Source organism: Merops nubicus, unplaced genomic scaffold (genome assembly GCF_000691845.1).
Source record: "Merops nubicus isolate BGI_N331 unplaced genomic scaffold, ASM69184v1 scaffold38209, whole genome shotgun sequence".
NCBI lineage: Eukaryota > Metazoa > Chordata > Aves > Coraciiformes > Meropidae > Merops > Merops nubicus.
The window spans coordinates 5,089-29,975 of NW_008632336.1; the positions used below are offsets into that span (position 1 = coordinate 5,089).

A 24,887-nucleotide genomic window follows, 5' to 3' on the forward strand; every position below is an offset into this window, starting at 1 on the left:
TTTTCCCTTCCTCCGCCCCTCCCACCCCCCCCACCCCCAAGATGGGCAAATTGCCCATGTTCACAGTGGCCAGGGGAATTTTTTTCATAATTTCTATTCATTGTTGGACCAGAAAAAAAAAATCATAACTTTGAGTATTTTCAGAACCATTTTTTTTGATCATGCAGGAAGATGACTATTACCACTACAACCAGCTGAACTATGAAACAATTCATATAGATAAGCCAATAAAAGCAAAGACATCTTTCATGTTTCACCTTGAAACTGGGATGTTTTAACAATCTGTCACACTACTATACTCTATAATAATCCACTTACCTGTACTAAAAGTCGCAAACATAACAGCTGCAGTACAATGCATTTTCAATTCATTATTAAAGCTCACCAGCTAAGAAAGAGCATGCACATGCATCACCATCTAGTTTTAATTGCTTAAAAGAAGAAATGTACTAGGCATGAAGTAAGGAGCAAGTGTTGCATGATACACAAAGAAGCAAGTATATGCTTGCAGGTTGTTTTTCTAAGCAGAATTCAAAAAGCAAATGCTTTACTTTGAAACAACACTTTTTTCCATTCTGTTAAATCACTCCTTGTATTTTTAAGAATACCACAAGGCAGTCATTGGAAAACAAAAAAAAAAGGCAAATGAAAGTACTACCACATAAGTAGTATGAAATACATGCTACTAATGCCAATTTCTTTTTTGCATTCTAGAAATCTTTAAATAAATTAACAAATCTATTAAAAATCTGTCATTTCGGATTTCAGATTGCCAATTATATTCACTTTCAAAATTTCTCATATATTTCTAGTTAAAACTCTTTTGTATTCTATTTGCACTCAAAATGTTTATCTTTGGTCCCATTTTACTTATAAAACAAACATAAAATTTATGTTATTTTCCATGGATATTAGAATATTTCAGATAAGGACAATATTTCTATTTCTGCCAAGATCTAACACATGCAAAGATATGCATCACAACACCTTCCTTCTACCCTCCCAGAAGATTTAAAATCTCTTCCAGTTAAAAAAAAAAACCAAACAAAAAAACCCACCAAAACCCAGAAACACATCAAAATGCATATCAGAATTACTGTATTTTACCAAAGACTAATGTGCAGGCATTAAACTTCAATACCCAAACACCCTATGAAAATTGCAAATCTTCATAAATACATATAAAACTATAAAGTCCTCCTATTAAAAAAACATCATCTTTGATTGCAAGCATGCTGAAGGCCACAACAGAGTGGAATGACAGAGACATAACAAAGAAATGCTGATGTTGAATCACATCCGGAACCATTTTAGCAAGTGTAAGGCCCTGTGCAGATTTCTGTAATTCTTTGGGAAACTATAAAAGCCACCTAGAACAGCAGCCTGCTGAAAATCTACACTGTCAGAAGTTTCAGCTTCAAATCTAAAAGTGATTTACACTTCACAAGGTTACAAATCCTGTAGATTTTAACATGATATTCTTGTCACTCATGAGCTCATGTGGCCAAGGTGATTAATTTAATGAATTAGCACTCAGTGGTAGCAATTGTGATTAAGTTCCATAAGTTTGATTACTGTATGAACACAAAACTATAAATTCTTTGCTGTAGTTGTAGTTATGCACCATTTAATGAGTAGTTATTCGCTGAAAAGCTCAAAGCAAGTATATATTAAACTCTCAGATACTTCTGAAGACATTACATACATTGTGTATATTTCAATAAAAGGTGAGTGGAAATCTCAAAAAATTAGGTAAACACACAAAATATTTGGTGGCAAACACTTCTAGGAGGTCATGAATAATGGTTTCTGGAAAGCAAGTAGAAGCTACAAATTAATTTAGAAGATCTAACAAGAGAAATCCACACAAGATTGACAACAGGACTACACAACCTACAGGTAAATTTTATGCACACATCCTCATTATCAAGCCAACTGCTTCGCAAAACCTCTGGCATGTTAGGCAAAACTGAGCACAATAAAGCTGACAGTTTATCATTTTTCCCTGCCAAATTACTCAGGAAAAAAAACCAAAAAAACAAAAAAAAAAAACCCCAACAACAAACACAAACTCTTGTGCTAAAACTTTGAAGTTGGGGCAATCAACAGAGAAAAATAACTCATCTTAAGAGTCAAGTATTATCAGGTTTCTGATTTTTTATATTTGAAACCCAAAAAGACAACTGTTACATCTACAACATACACTTGTAAAATTCTCAGGTTTAGGAAGCAGTTTTGCATTTAACTCATTCTTGTAACGTGTATAATTGAATATATACAACGAAAACTCAAATGTTTACGTAAGACCCCTCTGGATCTCTATGTAGACTTAAGTCGCAAAACAGTCTTCTGAGGCAATTTCGAAGAGAAACTACATAGTAAAATATGCTTCCAAAAAGATCTACTCAAACCAGTAATAGGGTTATATTTCAGATGCTAATTGTCTCTTTGATAACAAAACATACCCACAATTTTAAGACAGTGTAAATTTTAAATGCTAATCCAGTTGTCAAAATCATTTGCTGCAGCTGCAAAACCAAGAAACACGGCTAGAAAGTATAAGGTGTCAGGCAGCTCTAGAAAGTATTCGATCTGCTATGTTTTTGTGTGATCTCTCCCGTGAAACAGAACTAAAACAAACAGTTTTCAATAAAAACTAATTCCTAACAGATGACACAATTTTACAAGACTATCAGGAACAAGTTTCTGTTCCTGTTTTTTTTTTTTTTTTTTTTTTTTTTTTTTTTTTTTTAGTTTGTATCTAGATGCAAGATCATCTTTAGGAGAAATTTTTTATCTGAAGCTATTATACGCTCAAGCCAACCAGAGCAAAGGGCAGAAAGGGAAATCGCACAGCTTCACTGGCCAGCACTGTACATAGTACTTTAATCTCTGAAAAGAAACTTGAAACATGAAGATCAATCAACTTCAACATTCAGATGAAGAGCTAAAGGACTTGGGTGGGGTGGGGGCAGGGGGCAAAGAGGAGAAGACATGCAGGACATAGAGTGTTATTATATTAGAATTCTTAGTGTTAGGAATTTTTGGCTTTTGATGCCCATTTGAAAGTGAAAACATTCCACAAAAATCTAAAAGTAAACAAAAGAGTCTATTTATGCATAATAAAAACGGGAAACTGTATAAAGACTAAATCATATTATGTAAGAGCGTGCCACAGTTGACTCAAACAAGCAGTTTACGGATGTCAGAAGAAAGAAGTAGTATCAGATGACAGTAAAGGCATAAAAAGATAGCCAATTTTAATCCAAGTCCTCCGTTTCACTGGGGGTCTATTCCTCTCTTCCAATCCCACTCCCTTTTTTTTTTTTAAAATACAATTTAAAGTGACAGAGAAAGATGTTTCTGTGAAATTCTCTCCTCTGAATTTGTGCTGTAAAAACACACATTAAAAATAACAGATGTCCAGAAACCTGTGTAGATTTGAAGAGACTTGGTCCAGCCCTTGCTCAGAACAGCACGATGGTCTAGTTTTTTCCAAGTTTGAACAACTCCAAAGTTGGAGAGTCCACAACCCCTCTAGCCCCTTTTTCGAAGTCGGATTATCCTTATAAATATTTCAAAAGGCCCCTTCTTCCCTTAGATTTTCAGTTCTTCCTTTCTTCCCTTAAATTTTTTCAGCTTCTTCATTCTTCCAGCAACTAGCAATTAGTTTTACTAATTCTGCAATCAGTCAGCATTCATTTTTAAGACATTTCATACACGTCAGAATACATTTCTATGTAAAAACAATTCTTATTTTAATACAGTAGTAGCAGCAGCATTAACACACCTCAGTATACAGTTACCAACACCTAAGAAACTCAGAATTGCCTACAAAAGCCACTTATATCTTCCAACAATCCTGATACAGTAAATATTTTTTTCTTAACAAAAAGATGAGAAACATTTACTCAAAACCATAGAGAAAACTGATCAGATCTAGAATAAGAACTCACTTTTGATTTTGATCTCTGCTCTGAAAATACTTTTCTAGATGGCTGACAAAGTCTGCACTAAAATAGCCTATATTTAAACATAAAGTAAGACATTTTTATATGTAACATACATCTAATATCAATAATACAATATAATAATAAACATATATAGTCTAATTACATTTTTTACATAGAAAGAGTCAGATGTGATGTACAAAGTCACCATAATTTAACTAGGTTTATCTTTACAAAATCTTCCTTTTAAAAATTTGATTGTTTGTAAGATTGTTGTCCTTGGTTTTATAGAAATCCAATTAAATCAAAGCACACATCTGTACTGAAAAGAAAAGCATTACAGAATTAATTCTGGACCTCTGAATAATTCATAATCACCTGGATTTAAAATATTAAAGTTGTTTGCTTTCCTAAAGGGTTCTCAGACTATCAAAATCAAATATCAAAAAGACATCTTTTCTTTGTAATGTCTAGAATGAACACTTAAAAATGCACATGCATAGTAATGCTTATATTCAAAAAGCAAAACAAGCAGGTCTCCAACAAAGATATGAAACACTTCTGATCCTTTCAAACCATGGTCAAAGTAATTTTATATTTAACATTGATTTCAAATGAAGTGCAGTAAGAATACAGTAGCACTGCCAATTTATTTTTTTAAAAAGGCCAAATTCAACAGCTGTTTTAAATACAAAACTTTGCTTTAGATTTTGATGTCATGGCTTGCAAGCAGAAGTTTTTCTGTCTTTCTGCATATGCAAAAAAAAAAAAAAAAAAAAAAAAAAATCACACATAGCAAACTGCATGTAGAGGCCCAGTACTAAATCTAGTATCTTGCCTGAATATTTGGCAGGACTATGAGTACTGAAGGCTGTAAGGGATTTGGAAAACCCCACGCATTCCATGGAGAACACTACTACCTGATGTGGGCTAGGCATTGGGAAGTGCCTACCTGCCAAAGAGAGAAAACATACTGTATTTGTAAAATGGGAATATATTCCTTTTACGCAAGCCTGGAAAGCTTTAAAATTAGTATTAAAAACTAGGCCATAACAGTACTGGAAAGTTTCTCCTTTGGATGAACATTCACCCCTCAACATTACAGCAGTTGTGCTGCTTGGAAACCTTATTTCAGAAACATTCATTTCTGCCTCCTACTCTCTTCTACATTATCTATGCCAATAATTTTAGAGCCTGGTTTTTCTTTGCAGATGTAAAACCATACTGAATTCTTACAGAACATGGATATTTAAAGCAATTATTCTCAAGCTTTCAGCATTCACACCACCTTCTTAAAAATCCCAGGAAACATACGTAGAACAATAGAACTAACCAGTTTTTGCCTTTAATTGCTGTTGTCCTCCACTGGGCATATGAGCTCCTCCTCCAAAGACAGCAGACCACATTTTGTTGTTAAGTGGATGAGCCATAATTCTATACAACTCATTGCTAGAATGTGTTGCCAGGCCATGGATGAACAGACTCAGATAGACTGCAGTTAGAATTTCACAAAGTAAAACTGTGAGACCTGGCTGGGCTTCCTCACCAGCAGAATTCAAAAGATGTATTAGAGCTCTTATTCCTGTTTGGGAAAAAAAGAACCAGAAAAAGTATGTATGATGGGTATTTTGACTGGCAACCTATGTTATTTAGTATCTTGTACTGTAGAAAAATTCAAAGTTTTACAGGAAATTGAAAATTACAAGAGAAAAGGCCACACTACTGATTTTTAACAGTTTGTTACAGCTTTTCAGCTTCATGGGATACATTTTAAGTGAAACACTGGCAGCTTTGATTCAACTGAAACACTGATTCGTTTGATTCATACTGAAACGTTTGATTCGTACTGAAACGCTATGATACAACATTTAGTTACATAAATGCTTCTTCCCCCCCTTGTCTCAAGCTCTCTTTTCTGGCTCCTCAATACTTTCAGCAAAGGATTAGCCCTTTATTCTCCAGTGTCTATTCAACATATATTCATATACGTATGAATACTCATATAGTGCATATTCAATACATAGCATCCAAATGTCATATTTAAAATAAAAATACTAATATGCTCATTGACTTCCTTGTTGTACTTGTTTCACCAGTTATGTTTGTAATTCCTGAATAACACTGAGTTGAATGCTATGTTCGCACTTTACAGTGGTAAAAACAACCAAAAATCATGGGCATCAACTTGAATTATTCATTGTCTGACAATTTTTCTTTGACCCAAATACTAAACATCTTGTAGTGTTTTTAAGCTCCCATGAAAAGTTGCAGTTTTGAATGTGGCTACAACGGTCACTATGTGCACGTAAGTGAAATACAAGCAGCAGAGGCCAAAGGATTCTGCTTTGTGTCATGCTTTCCCCGTTTACACGTAAAGCATGTGAAGCTATTAAAACAAAAAGTGAAATCAGTTCAAAGTGATATTACCTATAAAAACAACAGCTAACAATCCCTTGTCTTGTTCATTAGAAATTAACTCAGCAACTAATAAAACAAGGACAAAGCAAAGCAAAGTCTGATTTCTCTCTAAAATCTCTGGATTCAGAGACCGAATGTTGCAGAAAATAAAAGACAGTATAGCATCCAATACAGACTGTTCAAGGCTCTCCAAAAGTTTTTAATGTGAAATTTTCTCACTGAAAACATAGATCCCGTAATATGAAAGCATACCTCTTGATTAAGCTTGCAGTGAAGTCAGTGCCATAAACTGAAGTCCATACAGACTTCTATTACATAGCTTACACTCCCTCCAGTGTCGCCAGCATAGCTTCATTACCATAGATCCCAGCACACATCAAAAAAATTACCTGATGTCCTATGTGGGTCTTAGAGCAACAAAACCCCATAATTAATTACAAACTTCTCACTGCCAATGGTTTCCCGTTAGTTCAAAAGCTGTACATAGGCTACATCACTCTGAGATGGAGCACAAACTAAGACAGCCTTTCAAGTTCTTTTCAAAATTACCGAAGTGGAATAATGGTGAGACTGATCTGTTGCCTGCAGGGGGAGGAAGCAGAGCTCAGGACAACACCCTACATTCTGTTTACTTGCCCTTTACTAGAGCCCTCACGAACATTTTTGAGGAAGAGAAAGTAATATAAATTAACTTGACTTAGTGGATAACTAGAATGACTAGCTTAAGGCTTTTGAAAAATAAAGATAGAATTTTAGTATAAGAACTTATTTTTATCACAACTGTTAGAAACACTACTAGAAAAGTCCCCAGTATAGCTACATGCTGTTACAGTCCATTAAGTTTTCCTTAAGAGGAAAGAAACAGATCAACTCTACATACCTGGCCACTGAGCAGGTGATGTATTTGGAGTCACTGTTTCTTCTAAGCTTGTTGTTCGTAGAGAATGGCGCTGAGTTAACAGCACTGTCTGATAGACTGTTCCAGTGAACTGATTTGCTTGAAATGAGCTGTGAAACAGAAAAGTGGGATGTCGTATTTATAAAAAAAAAAGTTATGTTTGAAACTGGTATAAAGTAACAGCCCTTTCCAGATGTAGGCAGGTGTGAGCACTGCCTTCTAGAGCACATCACTGCAGTCAGACTGTGTTGACCATTCTCTAAAAAGAACATTTCATAGATCCTTACCTGTAGCTGTGGCCATCACAAAGACATTGGTAGATGCAAGCAGAGAGTGATGCTGCTAACGTATGCATTACATATATCTGTAAGACAAAGTTTTAAAGAACATATTACACTCAAGATGAATAATGCTTAGTATCATACCCTTTCACACAGACAGTAGAGCAAGCACTGAATAGGGAAGGTGTAAGGACTCATGGAAAAAACGTACAGAGCCACCTTCTCTTCAGAGTTTAGTTCAAATAACTGAATTCACTTTGCAATGAAAGGGATGGGGAAGCACTGACCCCACCAACTGCCATCACAGATCAGCTGCAATGTTTTTGATTAAGAAAACATTAAATCTCTATACAACAATCCTAAGTGATTATACTGTAATACAGTAGCAATATGCTGGCTCATAATACAAAGGCTTTGCTTTGGAATAAAAATTATAAGGCGGTTTAGTTTTTGACTAATTCTTGTGCAGCTCTCAGACACATAATTTACTCAGTATCACACTGATCACTGTTTTTATCACAGCTGATATTTTTCTTAATGTATCACAAAACACACCTACATAAAGAATCGGAGAATGTGTTGATCAAAAAGGTTCAGTTAAAAAAAAAAGATTTTGTTTCACTTATTTGTCTGTTCCCTCTGAAACAAAGCACAGAATAGGAGCTGAGCAATCTCTTTTGAGTGTTCGCTAGAACTCCCTAGTAAACATAAACATGACTTGGGATGTAACGTACAAACTTCAGGAAAGATTTAACCTAGCACTTCAAGTTTGGTTTCCAGTCCAGGGTTAGATACAGAAGAAATATTACAGAAACATAACTTAAAAAACCCTAGCTATATTTTACTATATGAACACATATACTATTTCACAAAAAAAGTCTGCATTTACTGCACTATGCTGACAAGTTTTTGTAATTGAAAACTTCATTTTACTTAGGTTTAGGCCTCATATGCAGAGTTTACTATTAATACAACTGAAGTAATGAACATATTGCCATGAAGACAAATGTAACAACAACAGTGCCATACAACACGTTTTCTGTAAGAGGTGTCATCTCAGACAAATACCTAGCCCTGAGAGAGGCCAAACTACTTCAGCTTGTACAACAATATGCTCAGCATCTCAAGAGTAAGTAATAATCCGTGGACATCATTTTAGCTCACGGTAAGTACTACAGAAAATATTTATGTTCCATAGACTTATTACTTGTCACAGGTAGTCACAGCAAAAATTTCTTCTGCTGTCAGAAGAAGATTCATAACTTCAGCAAACTGGACATTCACAACAACAAACCCAAACAACAATTAAAAATACATACCTTGTTATTCTGAGCATCTGGATGAGGTGGGGAATCGAGGTTTATTATGGCATGTAATATATCATGAGTTAAGTTACCCAGATGTAGCAGTGGATTAGCCACCACTGTTTTGGCACTAGCTGTGCAAGCAAACAGGAGAGGTATGGAGCTTTGCTCTGGTAGAGGACTGGAAGGCATCTCTACTGACTGTTCCTGAAAACAAGCAAGAAACGCACATAAAGAGTGAAAGGACAGCCTTCTAAAGGAAACAGAACTTTAGAACGAGGGAAGGGGATTGTAAACAACACCCAGCCCATCCCCCAAACTACAGAAAACTTCACATATAAAACAGTTTTGCATTTATTATAAAACAGCTGTATGCTATAGCTGGAAAACTTGAATAGTAACACAAAACACATTCCAAAAAAAAAATCTACAACAAACCTGATGCAGAGAAAATACAAAATAAGCTCCCCCACATACCTGCTGAGATTCCTGTAACAGCAGAATTAATTCCATTCTGACAGATGCCAAACCTCCACCATGAGAGCCATGAAGTATACAGTAACTAAGGAACATTCTTAGGAGAGACTGGTATTTCAGCAGCCACTGACGTCTTTTCTGAAAGTTTTTTTGCTGGTCAGCTAAGTCTGCAGTGTTTTCATGTAATGCAGTTTCCTCTGGCATGACACAAATTCCTGACTGCATCTCTTCAACACTATAATCACAGGTCTTTTGAAGAGCTACCACTTCCCTTTCAAGCCACTGGTAAAGCTGATATCTCAACTTCCCACCATCTACTTCATAACCAGTGGACAGTGTACGAAGCTCTACAGTAAGAATTTTCAGGCATGCTCTAAACTTCAGCTGTGCTGAAATTATGTCTTCTGATGGAGTTAGAATATCTTTATCATCAAGTACACTAGAAGATTCTGTGTAGCTATAACTTGTTTCATATAATTTTTCATTTTTCTTTGGAGGCTTTAGCTCTTTCATTACCAGGGAAGAATCTTCACTCACGTCGCTTTCTTCGCTGTCTGACTGTAGTTTCAAGTGTTCATCTTGGAACAGCACATTTGGCTGGCTCCAGTCAAAGGAAAGAGTCGAACTTGAGTGTCTTCCTGATGAACAATCTGAAGGTGAACCCAGCCCATTCCATACTGGCTGTGACCAATCAATACTGGAAGACTGGTCTTTTGTTTCCAGCTCTTTAACAGGAGAAGATGGTGAGAAATCTTTACTAGTATCCATTAAACTAGAGGATCTACAAAATGACTTTGACCTCTTGACAACTTTGGGCATCTTTGATAACACTTCTAAGGCCAACATAGGACAACCAGCTTTTAGATGAGCATATGCCGTGGTGAAAAACAGCCGTCTTTCGCTTAAGTTGATTTTGTCAGCTAATCCATTTTCTACTGTTAGGCACATGTGTGTGGAAGATGTATCAGAAGAGCCAAAATGACGTCTCAACAAGAGGGGATGTGTTCTTAAGTAGTTATAGAAGTTAAACACTGCAGGGTTACAACTCGATGAGCCATCTCCTTCATCTGAAAAGATATTGCATCATGAGGAAAATCTACCATTCTGTATGAAATAATCCATCTGTGAAGCGCTAAGTTCATCAGAAGGCTGTCAGGTCTTAACAGTCACTCTGCTGATTAATTCATTGCACCCCCCTTTGCACCATCCTTTGCACCTTTGCCACTTGAATAACTTTAGGAGGGTGGACGCTGCCAAACCTAATCACTACTAAAAAGTGCAGCACGAGCAGGACAGCTTTAATTCAAAACGTATGCTATTTCTTTTCCTTGCAGTCAGGCCAGTTTTGCCGAAGTCAAATAAGACCACATTCCTGTTCAGTTTAGATTTCTGAAGTATCCATCACTACATGACAGTAAGATGTCACATCTTACTGAAGACTTGTGCTTTAAAAAAAAGGGCTTTAAGAAAAATTTGATTATTTTTTGTCTACGTTTTCAAAAATGCAACTTTATACAGCTAGGAAATCCATTACATTTATACATACTGATATCAGCATTACATACAAATAAATGAATTATACAGCAGTGAAGCACATAGACACTTTATTTTCATGTCCAAAACCACACACAACATGAAAAACCCAGCACAGGAGGATTCACACAGCTTTCAAAGAGTCCAGGTTAGCTAAAGAGACACAGCTTGATCGTTTCTTCTATCAGGAGTTATGGCACAACTAATTACAGATAACAGGAAAAGGTACATGAAAGAGCACCTTCTAAATAAGAAAATAAAAGTAGAACACCACAAAATAGCTGAACTGATTAAAGAAGAATAAGTAAAATTTAAAAATTATTTTACACAAGAGGATATGACCAACACAGAAATAACACAAACCCTCGTTTGCTTAAAATTACCTTGAGGCATGCAACTTATACTGAAATCAGTTTTTAAAATTAATTACTTAACTCTGAGGATTTGAGTCTTCATTTAACCCCATCAAGTTTCTCTCGGGAGCCAGGACTGAAGCTAGCTAGCATACTAAGTACTAGGGACTTGAAAATTTATCATTTCCCTGAGGACATTAACTTTAGGAAATAATACAATTGATTATCACAGTGCTTACAAAGCTAGCAAGTGAACAGGGAAAAGAATAACTTCAGGAGACTCACATGTTATTTCAGGTACCACTTAGGCCTCCTTGTATCACAGTAAATATCATATTTTCTCCCAAGACATTTTACCAATTGTGGTAAACCATTCTTCTAAGGACTAAAGCTGCAAAACACCATGTCTCCCAGACTCTGCTATGCAATCATGCAATAAGAAACTTTTTCTGAGGTTGTAATGGAGTCAAATTAACTAATTAAGTTAATTTGTTTCTTCATCTTTAAGCTGATGCCAGAGTAACAGCTGCATCACTGGAGGGTCATATGCCGTACCCTTATACTCCCATACTAAAGGACAAATTAAGTATCCATTTATGGGATACAGCACAAAAACACACTCATCACATTTACCATGAAAAACACATGTGCTGTCCTACATCAAGCCATTTACTAACAAAAGGGAACAACTGTGCAGTACCTGGTCTGGTTTAGACTTTGCTTCAAGAAACTACTGCTTAAATGAACAAAACGTTGAACACTTAAAACCAATCTAACAGGCAAAACACTTTTATTCTTACCTCCTTCATCTTCAACAGAATGTTTAATCAAAGTGTCAAGAGCCTTGCTATAATCTTCTAAAATCCAGTAAGCCATACTTCGCAGAAAAGGGTCACAGTGTATGTTTCCTGAGCTCTCTTTTCCAGGAAACACACTTCCCAAAATTCTCTTCTGTAGAACAGATTTGTAAGTACTAGATACTTCAAACTCTGACTCATAAAGTCTTGATATTACAAGAGCCAACTGAATGTCATTCAGTTTTTCAAGGCAGACCTAATTGGGAAAAAAAGCAAAACAAAACAAAACAAAAAAACAAATAAACATTCACAAGATCAAACATTAGAATTTCTTCTCTGGTTAAAACGATCACAGCACAGCAAGTGTCATGCATCTGCTCAGACTGAGGTAACTAAGTCTATCAATTAAACAAATTAACAGAAACTATGCATTATAGCTGTGGCCCACTATTATATGCAAGATCTGATTTGCAGTTTCTTCAGTTTAAGGCTGACATGAGAACAGACTTTTGAAATCAGTTGGCTTCAATAAATCATTGTCAGTGTGCACATGCCACCTTTTCACACTGGATACTTTGGTTACAGAGCTTTACAGAACAAATCCTTCATTATCAACAGGATTCATTTCCACACAACTTTTCAAATCAAATAGACCCAGAAAAATTTTTGTGAAGGCATTCCAGGATCCCACCCACATCATTGCCCACAAGTCTTTGTTTTCCTCATGAAAAATCTATGTTGTCTTTGTATATGAAAGAGCAGACAATCTGAAAGCAAGTTAAAGGTTATGTATGTCTCTTCACACCATTACACAGAAATTAACCATGGGACCTTTCAGTATCACTAACACAAGAGCCAAACCAGAATCCATGTGTAAAGATGAAAGATTTGTGTTTGACATTAATCTGTGGGTTAGTGGGCAAGAGGGGTAACAGCACAAACAAACCAGAATCCTTGAGGATCATATGAACACAAAATGCAAGTCACATTCAAGATATTTGTAGTTTTGGGACAGTACAACAGTCTTAACCATGAAGAAGTTTATTACCTCCACCGCATCTTTCAAGTGTCCTGCCAACAGGAAAAATGCTGCAGAATGTTCAAAGCGCTGCTTGCCAAGCAAAGAAAAAGCATTCTTTAACGCTGCTTTACGCCATCTATCCTCAGTAAAGTTGTTTCCAAAAAACTGGGTCATTTTAGTATCTTTTTGGGACCTGCACATTGAACATAATCGACAAAAGTATTATATACACTTTACTGGATGCATTACAGCTCTTCATTTCCTCTGAAGGCAGTAGAACTTTACGCAGATCTTTTCACCACAAAGTACAGAGGGTCTCACCACCCTGGGAGCACAGGAGGCTTCATATTTAAAAATCAGAAAAACTTTAGTAAGTGCTTGGTATTAAATATTTGGTTTAACAGTAAGGTTACAGATGGTATTTGCAGTTAACATTGTACAAATACAGAAAAGCTCATTTTTCCCAGATGTGCTCTTAAAGAGTAAGGGACAATGCAAACTACTTTTTAAAATGTTTGCAACTTTTAAAAACTTTATATTGTGAAACATTGTAACATTACACTGTGAAACACCAGTTTGGAAGAACAAACTTAACTCAGTCCTCTGAACTTAAGGTAAAATCCGTAACTAAAGACAGTCTTCAGAAAGACAACCATGTCATTTCACACACTACACTGGTAGTCCTCAAAAGTAAATCAGAATTAAGCAGTGACTGAAATTACATTATATTTGAGAGTAAAATGTGAAGCATCTGCCTTCAGAAACAGCAACTAAGTTACCTCAGCAAATGGAAGAAGCGTAAAAACTACCCATATTCAATGTGGTGACTACTTCAGAAATCAAATTCCAGCTTTCAGTGGTAATATTTGTGCTTATTTTGGATTACAATCACATCCAACTTTTTTCCCAAAATTATACCAGACAGTATGAAACTCCATGCAAAAGCCTGCATGTCTCCTACCTGTATAATCCCCAGATCACAGCCTTCTTCTTCATCGCAAGGTAAAAAATAGCTGCATCAAGTGGATCATTGTTCCGATGAAAAGCTGCTTTAGCCACCTGTGGAGACAGTTCAAGAGCCAAAAAAAAAAAAAAAAACCACCAACCAAAATCTAACTTATTCTTCTTGCCTCCTGTATCCCATGCCCCATGGTTTGTGGAAGTTCTCTTTAACAGAGACTCTCTCTTCTCATTAAGAATCTGACATAGGAACGTGTGAAGGCACCCACTGCTTCAATCCCTCATTTGTGTATGGTATCATTTAGCTAACACTTTCCCAGTTAGAGAAGCTTTTTGGCAGACCAAATGATAAAGCCTGTTATCTGAAATCAGTTCCTGAAATCAAAACAATATTAACTTATAAGTTGCTCTGGTAATCCAAGGACAGATGGATTCTTGAAGAACAGGCTAGGAGACATGTCACAGCAAGGGAAAATAGTTTACTGGAGATCACTTTTGGAGGTTGGAAAGGAAAAAGGATTATGTAGCAGCCAGAACCGTTCAAGAACCATATAACATAACCTTAAACGCAGGCCCAGAATACTTGGAAATTTTGAATGCAAGGCAGGTAATTTTCATGAAGCAATGATTAATTGCTGAAGATTGAAAAGTAAAAGTAGACACATGCATTTTGATTGTAGTCAAAGTATCTTACGCATGTAATTTTCTGTCTTAACACATTTGGCTTTTCCAAAAGGTTAAAAGCAACTAAGAATAAGGTTAGGTTTATTACAACATGGGTGATGAATAAAATACATATTTCAAAGAAAAATTCCCAAAACACAGAAAAGCAAGGCAAAAAAAACCACAATAGAATGTTTTGGTATAACGGAAATATATCAACTTGCAAGACATATATGAGGTCAAATAAGGTATTGTACTTCTGACAGGCTTCTGTGGAGAAACTTTTTCTCTAACTTTTTTCCTAACTTTGCTATAAAAGGTAATTCGTATCTTGAGCATCCACAATAAGTGCTGTACACTGTCACTTTCAAAACAAAGTATCTAAAAGCCAAAAAATATACTTCACACTGGAGTTTAAAGCCTGAAGTACTAAAAACAATAGTTAAATACATATGTTCACACTCATACAATGTATGTACAAAAGAATACAGCACAAAGCATTGAGAAACACTGAGCATATCTAAAAATTTTAAACCATGTAAAATAAGAAAGTAAACAACAGAGGACAGCTGGCTTGACAATTTTTGGTATTTTTGTGTCAGAATATTCTATTTACCTTTTCTATGCATTTCCGTAGGCTATGGATGTTTCGAACCCACCATCCTACGCCCATAGCTCTGAGTTCTGACCATGTTGGGTCTCCTTTCTGCACTGCAGGGAGCATGCTCAGCAGTTCTTCTTCCGCTACTGAATGAAATGCCCAGGCAAAATGACTGCTAGATAAGCCTATAAAATAAGCCATTAAAAAACCAAAGAATCACTAATAAAATAATACAGAATCTGAAGTCCAAGAGTAGGAATGGGAGAAAGGAAGAAGGTCAAAATGTTTATTTTGGACTTAAGTGCATTACTGAGGAGGCAACGGAAATCTGAGAATATTTGTAAGGACTCTATACCAAATATTAAAGAAAGCTCACACACGAGAACACTTTTTCATCTTTGAAGGGAAGAACTCTTTATGTATAGTTGCCAAAAAACAGTTACTGACTGAAGCTCAAAATACACTTATAGTGGGTGGCATTACAATTAACCATGATATGAAGTGCAACAGGTAGGTTCACTATTTTGACTTGGAATAGAGAACGTGAAGTTTCAGATAATCAGCAGAAAATAGGTTTGAAGATGCAGACACAGAAGAAAACTGGAAGAAAAAGAAAATCACACGGGGAAGATAGCAAATAGTAAGCAGCAGCGTAGCTGACTATAGATAATTCTGACTCTAGTGAGGGCCGGGAGATGCTTCTTTCTTTGCACAGAGGCACACTCAACTGCACCTCTGCAGATGCCTCAGAGGCAGCTCCTACTCTCATCAATTTCTGAGCTCAGCAGAAGCATTTCAACTATTTCATTAGAAAACTAACTCCATAGTACACTGTTGGCAGCAGCCCTGGCAAATTCCAATCTCTGATACAGCTGAGGGGTGACAAGCCATGAGATTGGAAATACCATCAACTCTCATGATGGCTAATGAAAGGGTAAAGAAGCAATCACAGCCAGTCCTTTAGATTTGATTAGGCTGCATAAAATCCATCTTATTCTGTTATCTGCAATATCAGGTTGGAACTACTTAAAACTACACAAAAAAAAACCCTGAAAGAGTCCACTGGGTAATTACAGTAAGCATATGGAAAAATATTTAAAGTCTGAGTAGACTGTGAGAGATTTTCTCCCAAATATGTACTAAAAAGCTAAGTAAATATGTAGTGCATTATTACTGCAAAAGGCTACTGGAACAACATGGTACTAGAAGTACAGGAAAGCCAGTTCTTTTGGGGAAATAGAAAAAAAAAATTAAAAGTAAAAATTGGTGGCATTGGCGATGGGAAGCTACTTCAGTTCCAAGATCTCTACCAAAACAAACATTTTCTGCTCCAGTACACATTCAAAGTGAACAACTATTTAAAAAAAAAAAGGGATTGATTCTGCAAAGGCATATCAACAGCACAGTAACCAAATGTACAGCGACACCACTAAGACTCATATCATCTAAGGAAACACAACACTTACCCTGGTGAAGCAGCTGAGCTCGGTGTACAGGAGGAAGTGAAGTTGTTAGAAATGTGTGAAGCCGAACAGCCAATAAGAATTTTAGACCACATTCATCAAGTGTTTCTCCACCTGGAATTAAATATTTTTATATGTACCTTAGAGAAACCACTAGAAGTAGCTATTGGGTGTCTCAGGGAAAAAAAAAACCTTTACAATTCTGTGACTACCGTTGAGTTAAATTCATAAATATAATAGCTTAATTCATAGTTCTTCCCTTCAAAGAAAGGGAAAAAAAAACTTCAAATATAAAAAGGTTTGAAGTTATTTGATCTTAATGCAAGAAACAGTTATCATAAAAATCATCCATAAACTTCTTTCTCAATTTCTCTACATAAAGCAAATATTAGCCATTAATAAAGTTGTCTATTCAAAAGTGAACTGGAAACAATTATGGTATGTGGACTGACGGACTCACACTGACACAAAATTACCAACACAAACTTTGATTTCATGAAAGTCTTAAGTCTTGAAACTTTAGTTAAACAATAAATACTGTGATGGCACAGTAAATAATACAGGCTATGCAATGAAACACAATATGTGCTTTCTTAAGCCACAAAAGTATTCCAGAATAGGAAAGACTTCCTAAAAAGGTTGCGAAGCACAGCGGTACATTTAACTTGGAAAAGGTGGCTTACCCTGGTTTCTGTCTCTGCTTTCTCCAATGTCAGTACTGGTAGTAGCAATTGTATCTGCCAACGCCATCAATGACATCTGCTCCATCCTAGTCAGACCTGGCAAGCTTGAATGAAGCAAGTGACGAGAAAGAACTTGAGCATGCTCTGGTCCAAAGTAAGTTGGGCTATACTGAGAAAGATCAATGACTTTAGGTTTCAAACTGTCTTCATCTGCATCAAATGTAACAAATTCATCTGTACTTATAACAGTATTTTGAAAGAGATCTTCATAATTGTCACCGGGCATATCTTTTTTGTTTTTACTATTTTGATTAGACTTCTCTGAACAGGAATGAGATGAATCGTCATCCGCAGCAAGCAGAGCATACAAAGGTAATGGTGGAACAGAGTCTATTTCAACGTAGTCTGTAGTCTCAGTTTTGCTGAATGTTTTGGGATCTCTTGTAGTACTTCCACTAGCACTGATGGTCAGAGATCTGAGCCTCTTATCATGATTAGGTTCAGATTCATTTACAGCAACAACTTCTCCAGCAATGCACTTCACCAGATGGGACAGAATGGCTTTCGCTCTACGTACTTTACCAAGATCCATGAGTTCCAACAGTTGATATGGATGGTACTGAGGTAAAGTGGGAGACAATGTATGAGCTGCTTCAAAAAGACCAGAATCTTCCATTTCTGTAGACAGATCATAGGCAGATCTTTTCCCACTGAGTTTCTGTGCAAGGCTGGTCATAGATCTGGTCAAGGTTCGCTTTGGTGGATGCAGACCTGAGGCAGCTGACTGGCTTTGTTTCATTAAGCTAGTTGTACATGGTATACTGCCGCTGTAGGAATCTGTACCAACTAGTTCCTGCTTGGAAGGAGATTGCCACTGGGAATAAACATGCATTTCACAGTCCATTCCAACTACAAGAATGCCATCACGCACCCAAGACAATGAGACTGGGAAAGGTGGTGACCCCTCTACAGATGAAACCAGGTCAAGACAACGCAGTAGAACAAACCTAGAAAGGGCTGTAGCCTTCGTGCTGCCACTGTGGGAGATTGCTACAATCTCCTTACCATTTTGTTCTTGCACCTTCCCAGACAGCTGACCAAACATATAGAGTTTTGATCCAATTCCCACTGTCAGAATATGTGACCCATCTTCCCTAGACATCCAGTCTAAGTGTACCAAGTGCTTAGTGCTATGCATAACATTCCCACCATGGGAAATGTCTTGTTGGTTGCATGCCACTAAACCACTATCAATACTAACACCAGAGTCTGACACAGTGCCTATCTCATCTAAATGAAGAGTCTGTTCCAGAATCCAAGAAGAACCCCCTGTAGACTCACATTCAAAAATACTAACATGCATTAGAAAATCTTGAGAAAGATTACTATTTTTAGATGCCATCTGCTTGTATGCTACTGCTAACCTGTTTGTGTGTGCACAGCTAACTTCCGTTGGCCTTCCTGGAACATTAATAGCACTACTACTAAGAAGTCCATCCTCAATCAGTAATGGCCATTCTTCCCATACATATGTAACATCACTAAGTGCACTACACTCTGGCGTGGAAGAAGCTGATGGTTCAGTGGCAACTCTGCATCTCCAGAATCGAACTTTTCCATCAGAGCATGAGGTAGCCAGCAGGTATGGTGCACGACAAACAGGATATATGGAAGAGGAACTCAGATGTCCTAAAATTAAATAAAATACACATTTAGTGGAGGAAATATTTTTAAAAAAATCCACAAGATAAAAAGTAAAATTTTTTATCAGGATAGGAAAAAAAAAAAATAGCACTTCCTCACTGAGATCGTTGTTTGCAAAGCCTCACAAAGGAGACTGACAAAAATACTATAAAACTGTTACCCTGTTTACATTTCATGCTCTAAAGATTAATCAAATTATGATTTTAAGCTAAATATTAATATCTATATCTCTCTAATAAAAAAAATTGCCCTCCAATCTAAACTTCTCTATGAAACATTTTTTGAAAGACTACTAATAGATGCCTTAAAATTTAAGTTTAAATCCTACCAAAAATAATTATTAATAACCACAAAACCAAACCTGTGTTTCTGTACTTGGTTTTATTGCAAGAGTCTGGAATTCAATCAATATTACACCTTAAATAAAAGCCTTATTTAGTATTAGTTCTGGGATTGAGATGTAAAGTCAGAGGAGGAAATTTTAGCAAATGATTTAATATACCTACAGGTGTTTTAATTTTAACAACAAATGTGAAACTTAACTATTACTTGTTTCTATTTTAAGACCAGAGTCAAAGGCAAGGATTCATTATTCTTTAAAAAAAAAATACCAAAACCCCAAACCTGCCGATGGCTTTACGCTTATTATCTCTACTCCTTCTGGCAAATTCAGCTCTTGACTGTACACCACTTTGGAAGAGAGAGTAAGCCAGCTGGTGCTCTGAAGGTTTGCTTTGCAGGCTTGATACTTCTGAGTGAAAGGTGACTGGATCTTCTCCGGATCTGGTGAAGAATACAGCTCTTCTGTTTGTGTTGCTGTTTCAGGGGTATTTGAATCTATCTTTTCATCTAAAAAAAATTTTTGCACTGTTAATTTTAAAAATTCAATTATTTATTTTAAGCTCAGAAGTAAATTTACTTTCTTTTTTTTATTTTACTTACAAAGTTCCATAAAGGCAGATAAAACATGACTTAAAATTCTACTTTCATTCTAACGAAATGCACTCCCACGTTTGAAAGTAAAGAGAAATGCTAGCACACTACAGATTAAATACTTCTGAAATTTTAGAACTGCCATGAAGTTATAGCTTTAAACTCTTCATACTTAACCAAACTCCAACCACAAACACCAAAACTGCAGTCAAGAGAGGTCTGTACATAGTTATCCACAAAAATTGATGCATCATGAACCATAAAATACCTTCAGCCAGAGAAAATTAGATGAAGACCTCCCTGTCTTAAAAACTGGGGAAAGACATTTTTCAGAACAGTTTTGTTAATGTTTGCTTAAAAAGTAGGAGCTCCGAGATTATGTGATAGAAATGTTTACTTTTTCTTTCCTTTTTGAATAGGACACAGCCATCAAAGTGTGAATTTGATGGATTTGCAACAGAAAAACTGCAGATGGTTTGGTTGAAAAGTCTGATCAGTAAGTCCTCATCATTTAAGTACATCAGAAAATTTGGATCTTAACCTTCTCACCAACTTACAAACTAATGGCAGTAATACTTAAAATAACTAAAGAAATTCTGCATCTGAAAGCAACAATAAGACCAGTAAGTTGTTTTAACTGACAAACCCCTGCATCATAACAGATTCCTCCGGTATGTGGTAGACTGCAGACTTACGTTTTCTTAAAATTATTCATGTCAACAAAAAAACTACTGAAGTATATCTTAGCTTACTTTAAGTTTTATAGTTTTTGTAGTAGTTTGGTAGCCTTAAAGAGAACCAGCAGATTTCAAAACTTCAAAATTGTTCATAATTGTAATTGTACCTCTGACGTTTATGTGCTTCAGGCTACGGTACAAATTACAATTTATTAATAAACTCAAGAATTGCAGAAGAAAAAAATTCAGAGAAGCAAAACATCTGAACTGTTAAGCTGCATTAAAACTGGATAAATCTATTTGCCCTTAGAATACACAAACTTTGGGCTGCACCTGAACTCAAAAGCTTCAGTATTCTGAAGATGAAGAAGTAATCAAGAAAGAATGGGTTGTGATGAAAGCTTGTAATCAACAAACTGCAGATTCTTTTCAAAAAGCTGAAGTACAATTATAACATGCCGAACAACAGACGTTCACAAGACAGTGACATCTTATTAAACAGAAAACTATAAGAAAGAGGGCTTACCTACTGAGACAGGAATTGACTTCAAATGTAAATGCCACATATGCAGTAATGACTGGTTTTGGCTATTCTCTATTAAAATTAAGTAGAATTTTTCAGAGAATCCATTCTGCTGATTTCCTGTTGAAATGCAGAACAGGAAGATCTTAGGGGTTATTCACCTGAAAGCAGAACTAAATTTTGCTGGCTAACAAATAATTACGTTAAGCTGTCACAAACTAATAGTGAAACACAATGATTTGTCTACATCCAACTCTTCTTAGTTTTCCCAGTGTTCTATCACAAGCAAAAAGCACTACAGTTACAGGTAAACACATGAAGAACTGTCAATGTTTTCTTTTAGAGAGGACAACATATTTGCCTGAATTTTCTTGTGTTTATAGTTAAATGCCAGCACGTACTCTCAGCTCCACACCTTTGTCTTTTGCATGCCTGTCTCTTACAGTCTCAGCTATCTGTTACTGGCAACTGTAACAGTTAAGATAGTGAACTAGACAGAGGTTTGGCCTTTAGCATATAATAAAAAAAAATAAAATGCATGTTGCATCTGGAGAAGAAATGCCAGGAATAACTCATAAATTCACAGCCTGGTCCTACAGACAGGCGCACCAATCACAACCCAGTCAGACCAACTATAAAGTCTGTGACACACAAGAGGTACAATGTTTCTTCCTAAGAAATTATTTCCTATAGTTTCACCCTGAGAAAAGATGCCATGAGTTATACTATCAGTAGGATGCCATTTCTGGAGGGTGCACCCAGCCACTCTCATTTCTTTGCACTAAAGTAAACCTATTAGCACAACAAAGGTATGATTAGTTTAGTGACCATCTTTCATCCACGATTCCTCTGACCCTTTTTTAGGTGTGCATTCATATAAAATACGAACAAGAATAAGCTGTATTTGCTCTGTGGGTTTGACACTGAGTTGCTTATGGTATGGTAGGAGAATGCAAGTGTATTTATTCTTTTTTTTAAAAAACAGCATGAACTAAATACTTAAACACCTTATTAAAGAGAAAATAGTGTGTGTTTTTAAAATTAAAAGGCTTTAAGGTACTAGAAATACTTTCAAATTAGAATGTATGTAAGTAATACACTTCTAGTTTACAGTTTTTCAAAGGGTCCATTTAGCCCAACTTCTTACACAGCAGCAATCCATATAGTCTTTTCTGTATATCATACTCAAGGTCCAAACATACAAATTCATGCTGTAGAGTATCACTTCTTTTTGTTCTCTATTTTCTTCCTAATTTTCAACATTCCATTTGAGTTTTTTTTACCTCTACTGAGAGCAGGGTTGATGTGTTTATAGATTACCTGTGTTACTCACAATCTCTGTCTTGACTAGATACAGCTTAATTCAGAACTCAACACTAGGTATTTGTAGTTCAGGTAATATTTCCCTAGCTATCTCCCTTTTTTCTAAGAAAAATGGATTTTGTGTACCAAGTTATTATGCTACATTTTGGCATTGTCCCACAGCTTCGCTTTCTTTTATTAAGCATTCCCTTTATTACTGCAGACTGCTTGGTATCATAAACCTTACTCTAACAATTTTTTTTTTTCCCACATTATTTCATTGGAACAGAACCAAACGAAGTTGAGATGCCTGCTCCACCAGGAAAAACTGATTATTTATTCCAGAGCAATTCAGGTCTGTCCTAAGACCTACACATCCACACATTACTCGTAGTATTGTATTTTATAGTTCTATTTCATGGGATTTGTTTGGCCTGCCCTTTATTATACTACACAAGGCCTGAGGAGAAGTATTTAGCTGATGGAAAGGTTGAATATCCATCAAAACCCAACACAATAAAAGCTTTGTGTATGTGACACCCTACAGCTACAGGCTCTACAATTAAAAGCCTTTCCCTCTCACATACGAAAGGTATCAGCAATGGCTTAATACAGCACATGATGGGTATCTCATGTTTTACGCTACTTTATCTAAAATTTAGTTGCACACAACTCTTGAAAGAAGTGAAACACCCATGAGTTTCATTAGACTGTATTTTCTTCTTGTATATAAAGACCTCAAAGTCAGGTATTTGACCTGAAAATGCTCATAGCTCTGTAACAAGTTCCTTTTCCTCTGTTAAGTGAAAAACACAGTATTTGTCTTCAGTGTTTTATGAAAAATAATTCTTTACCAGAGTCTGATAAATTGCTCTTCTTTGCAGATATTTCCTTCTCCTGGTTATTTAAAATGAAGTCTTCTTGAAAAACATGTAATAACTGCATTTTCCTGCCATGCTAAAAAAGTAAAAATACACACAAGAAGTGAACATCATGGAGTGTACTGTTAATGACTGTTCTCTAATGTGGGAGCTTTTAGCTTGCTAAGCTATACATATCAGTGAAAGATTTCTCAAGAAATCCACCTTCACTACCCACATTCTTTTCATTAACAAGTATTTATGAAACCAAAAGCAAGTACATGTCTGAATTGATCTTCAAATACCACATCTTCACCCAGTGGGTTGCTGCAGATATAGCTTTTTATTATTAACACTTTTTAAAAAAAATTATGGTATAAAACGAGTACAGAAAAAGACCTTACAAGCTCTGTGATAGCATCCAGTTCAATGATGCATCCTGGGCGAGCCGTAGATTGCTGACTTATGATGTTAAAAACTTCTCCAACATATTTCTGTCCAAAAAGTCAGGGGGAGGGTGTTGTTAAGTCAGTTTTGTGCATTTCTGTGGCACAGCCTGCTACATAGATGCAACATCACTAAGCAGAAGTTAACGAACACTAAATATACACTGGTTTCAGTTCACCAAGAACACAGGTAACATTCCCAGTTCTATCAGGAGACCCATTGTTTTCAAAGGCTGAACGGTGATGAGAACACCTGGAAAGCCTCTCATTCAGCACTTTATCTTTTGCCCAAGTTGCATTCTCATCTCAGCTTTTCCCTAGGATGGACAATGCACGCACACAATTTGCTGCTGCTCTGTTATTATTCCTTGCAGTGTAAAGTGTTTCAGAGGTACTTCCCAACCAAATACTGACTTGCTTCAATATGCAGAGTTTGAGACTAAACGGAATGCAGCGTGGGTACAACGCTAAAAAGCTTTAGCGTTATCTGGTTTTAAAAGCAGAGCTAAACTACCATAATCTGTGAAATCCTCAGCAACCAGCTTACATCAGCTACCAGTAAGTCTGAAATTCGAGCTACCGAACGAAGCTGCAGCTTCCACGAACTTGAGAAAACTTTTCACTTACAGAAATCTCTGGATTGGAGAGCTCACACAGAAGTTTCTTAGCATCTATTACAGCTTGATATAATCTCAAATGCTGTCCATCACTAGCCACAAAGCAGGCACTTGGAGAATTACAGTACGCACCTGAAAAATAAGAACACAAAAAGGGCACAAATATTCAAACACCAATTTGTTCTTTGGCAAAAGGCAACTTCAAAGCTATGGAAGAAAAAAATAAAGCATAAGAAAAAATCTCTCTTGTCAATTTCTGTTCACAAGCAAGAATGACAAACTTTAATGCTATACTCGACAATCAAATCGAAGTATATGAAAAGAAATGAGAATCCCACTCACAGAACAGAGCAAAATTTACCTCTGCTTTTAAGTGTTCAGCACACTCTGAAGTATGCACTAGCATCTAAGAATTTCACTGCA

General features: G+C 36.2%; 1 protein-coding gene across 1 annotated transcript in view; it reads right to left on the bottom strand.

Moving 5' to 3' along the window:
• The window catches only part of DMXL1 (Dmx-like 1), a 44,046-nt gene that overhangs the window by 3,656 nt on the left and 15,503 nt on the right, over nt 1–24,887 (bottom strand). The window contains exons 10-25 of the mRNA XM_008947891.1: nt 24,475–24,596; nt 23,806–23,895; nt 23,396–23,498; nt 21,243–21,359; nt 19,731–19,955; nt 17,403–19,091; nt 16,723–16,833; nt 15,272–15,441; nt 13,994–14,091; nt 13,060–13,225; nt 12,015–12,267; nt 9,329–10,395; nt 8,867–9,058; nt 7,554–7,630; nt 7,249–7,376; nt 5,284–5,532 (exon numbers count right to left, since the gene is read on the bottom strand). Of these exons, the coding sequence (XP_008946139.1) occupies nt 5,284–5,532; nt 7,249–7,376; nt 7,554–7,630; nt 8,867–9,058; nt 9,329–10,395; nt 12,015–12,267; nt 13,060–13,225; nt 13,994–14,091; nt 15,272–15,441; nt 16,723–16,833; nt 17,403–19,091; nt 19,731–19,955; nt 21,243–21,359; nt 23,396–23,498; nt 23,806–23,895; nt 24,475–24,596 (4,857 nt within the window). The remainder of the gene's footprint in view (nt 1–5,283; nt 5,533–7,248; nt 7,377–7,553; nt 7,631–8,866; nt 9,059–9,328; nt 10,396–12,014; nt 12,268–13,059; nt 13,226–13,993; nt 14,092–15,271; nt 15,442–16,722; nt 16,834–17,402; nt 19,092–19,730; nt 19,956–21,242; nt 21,360–23,395; nt 23,499–23,805; nt 23,896–24,474; nt 24,597–24,887) is intronic.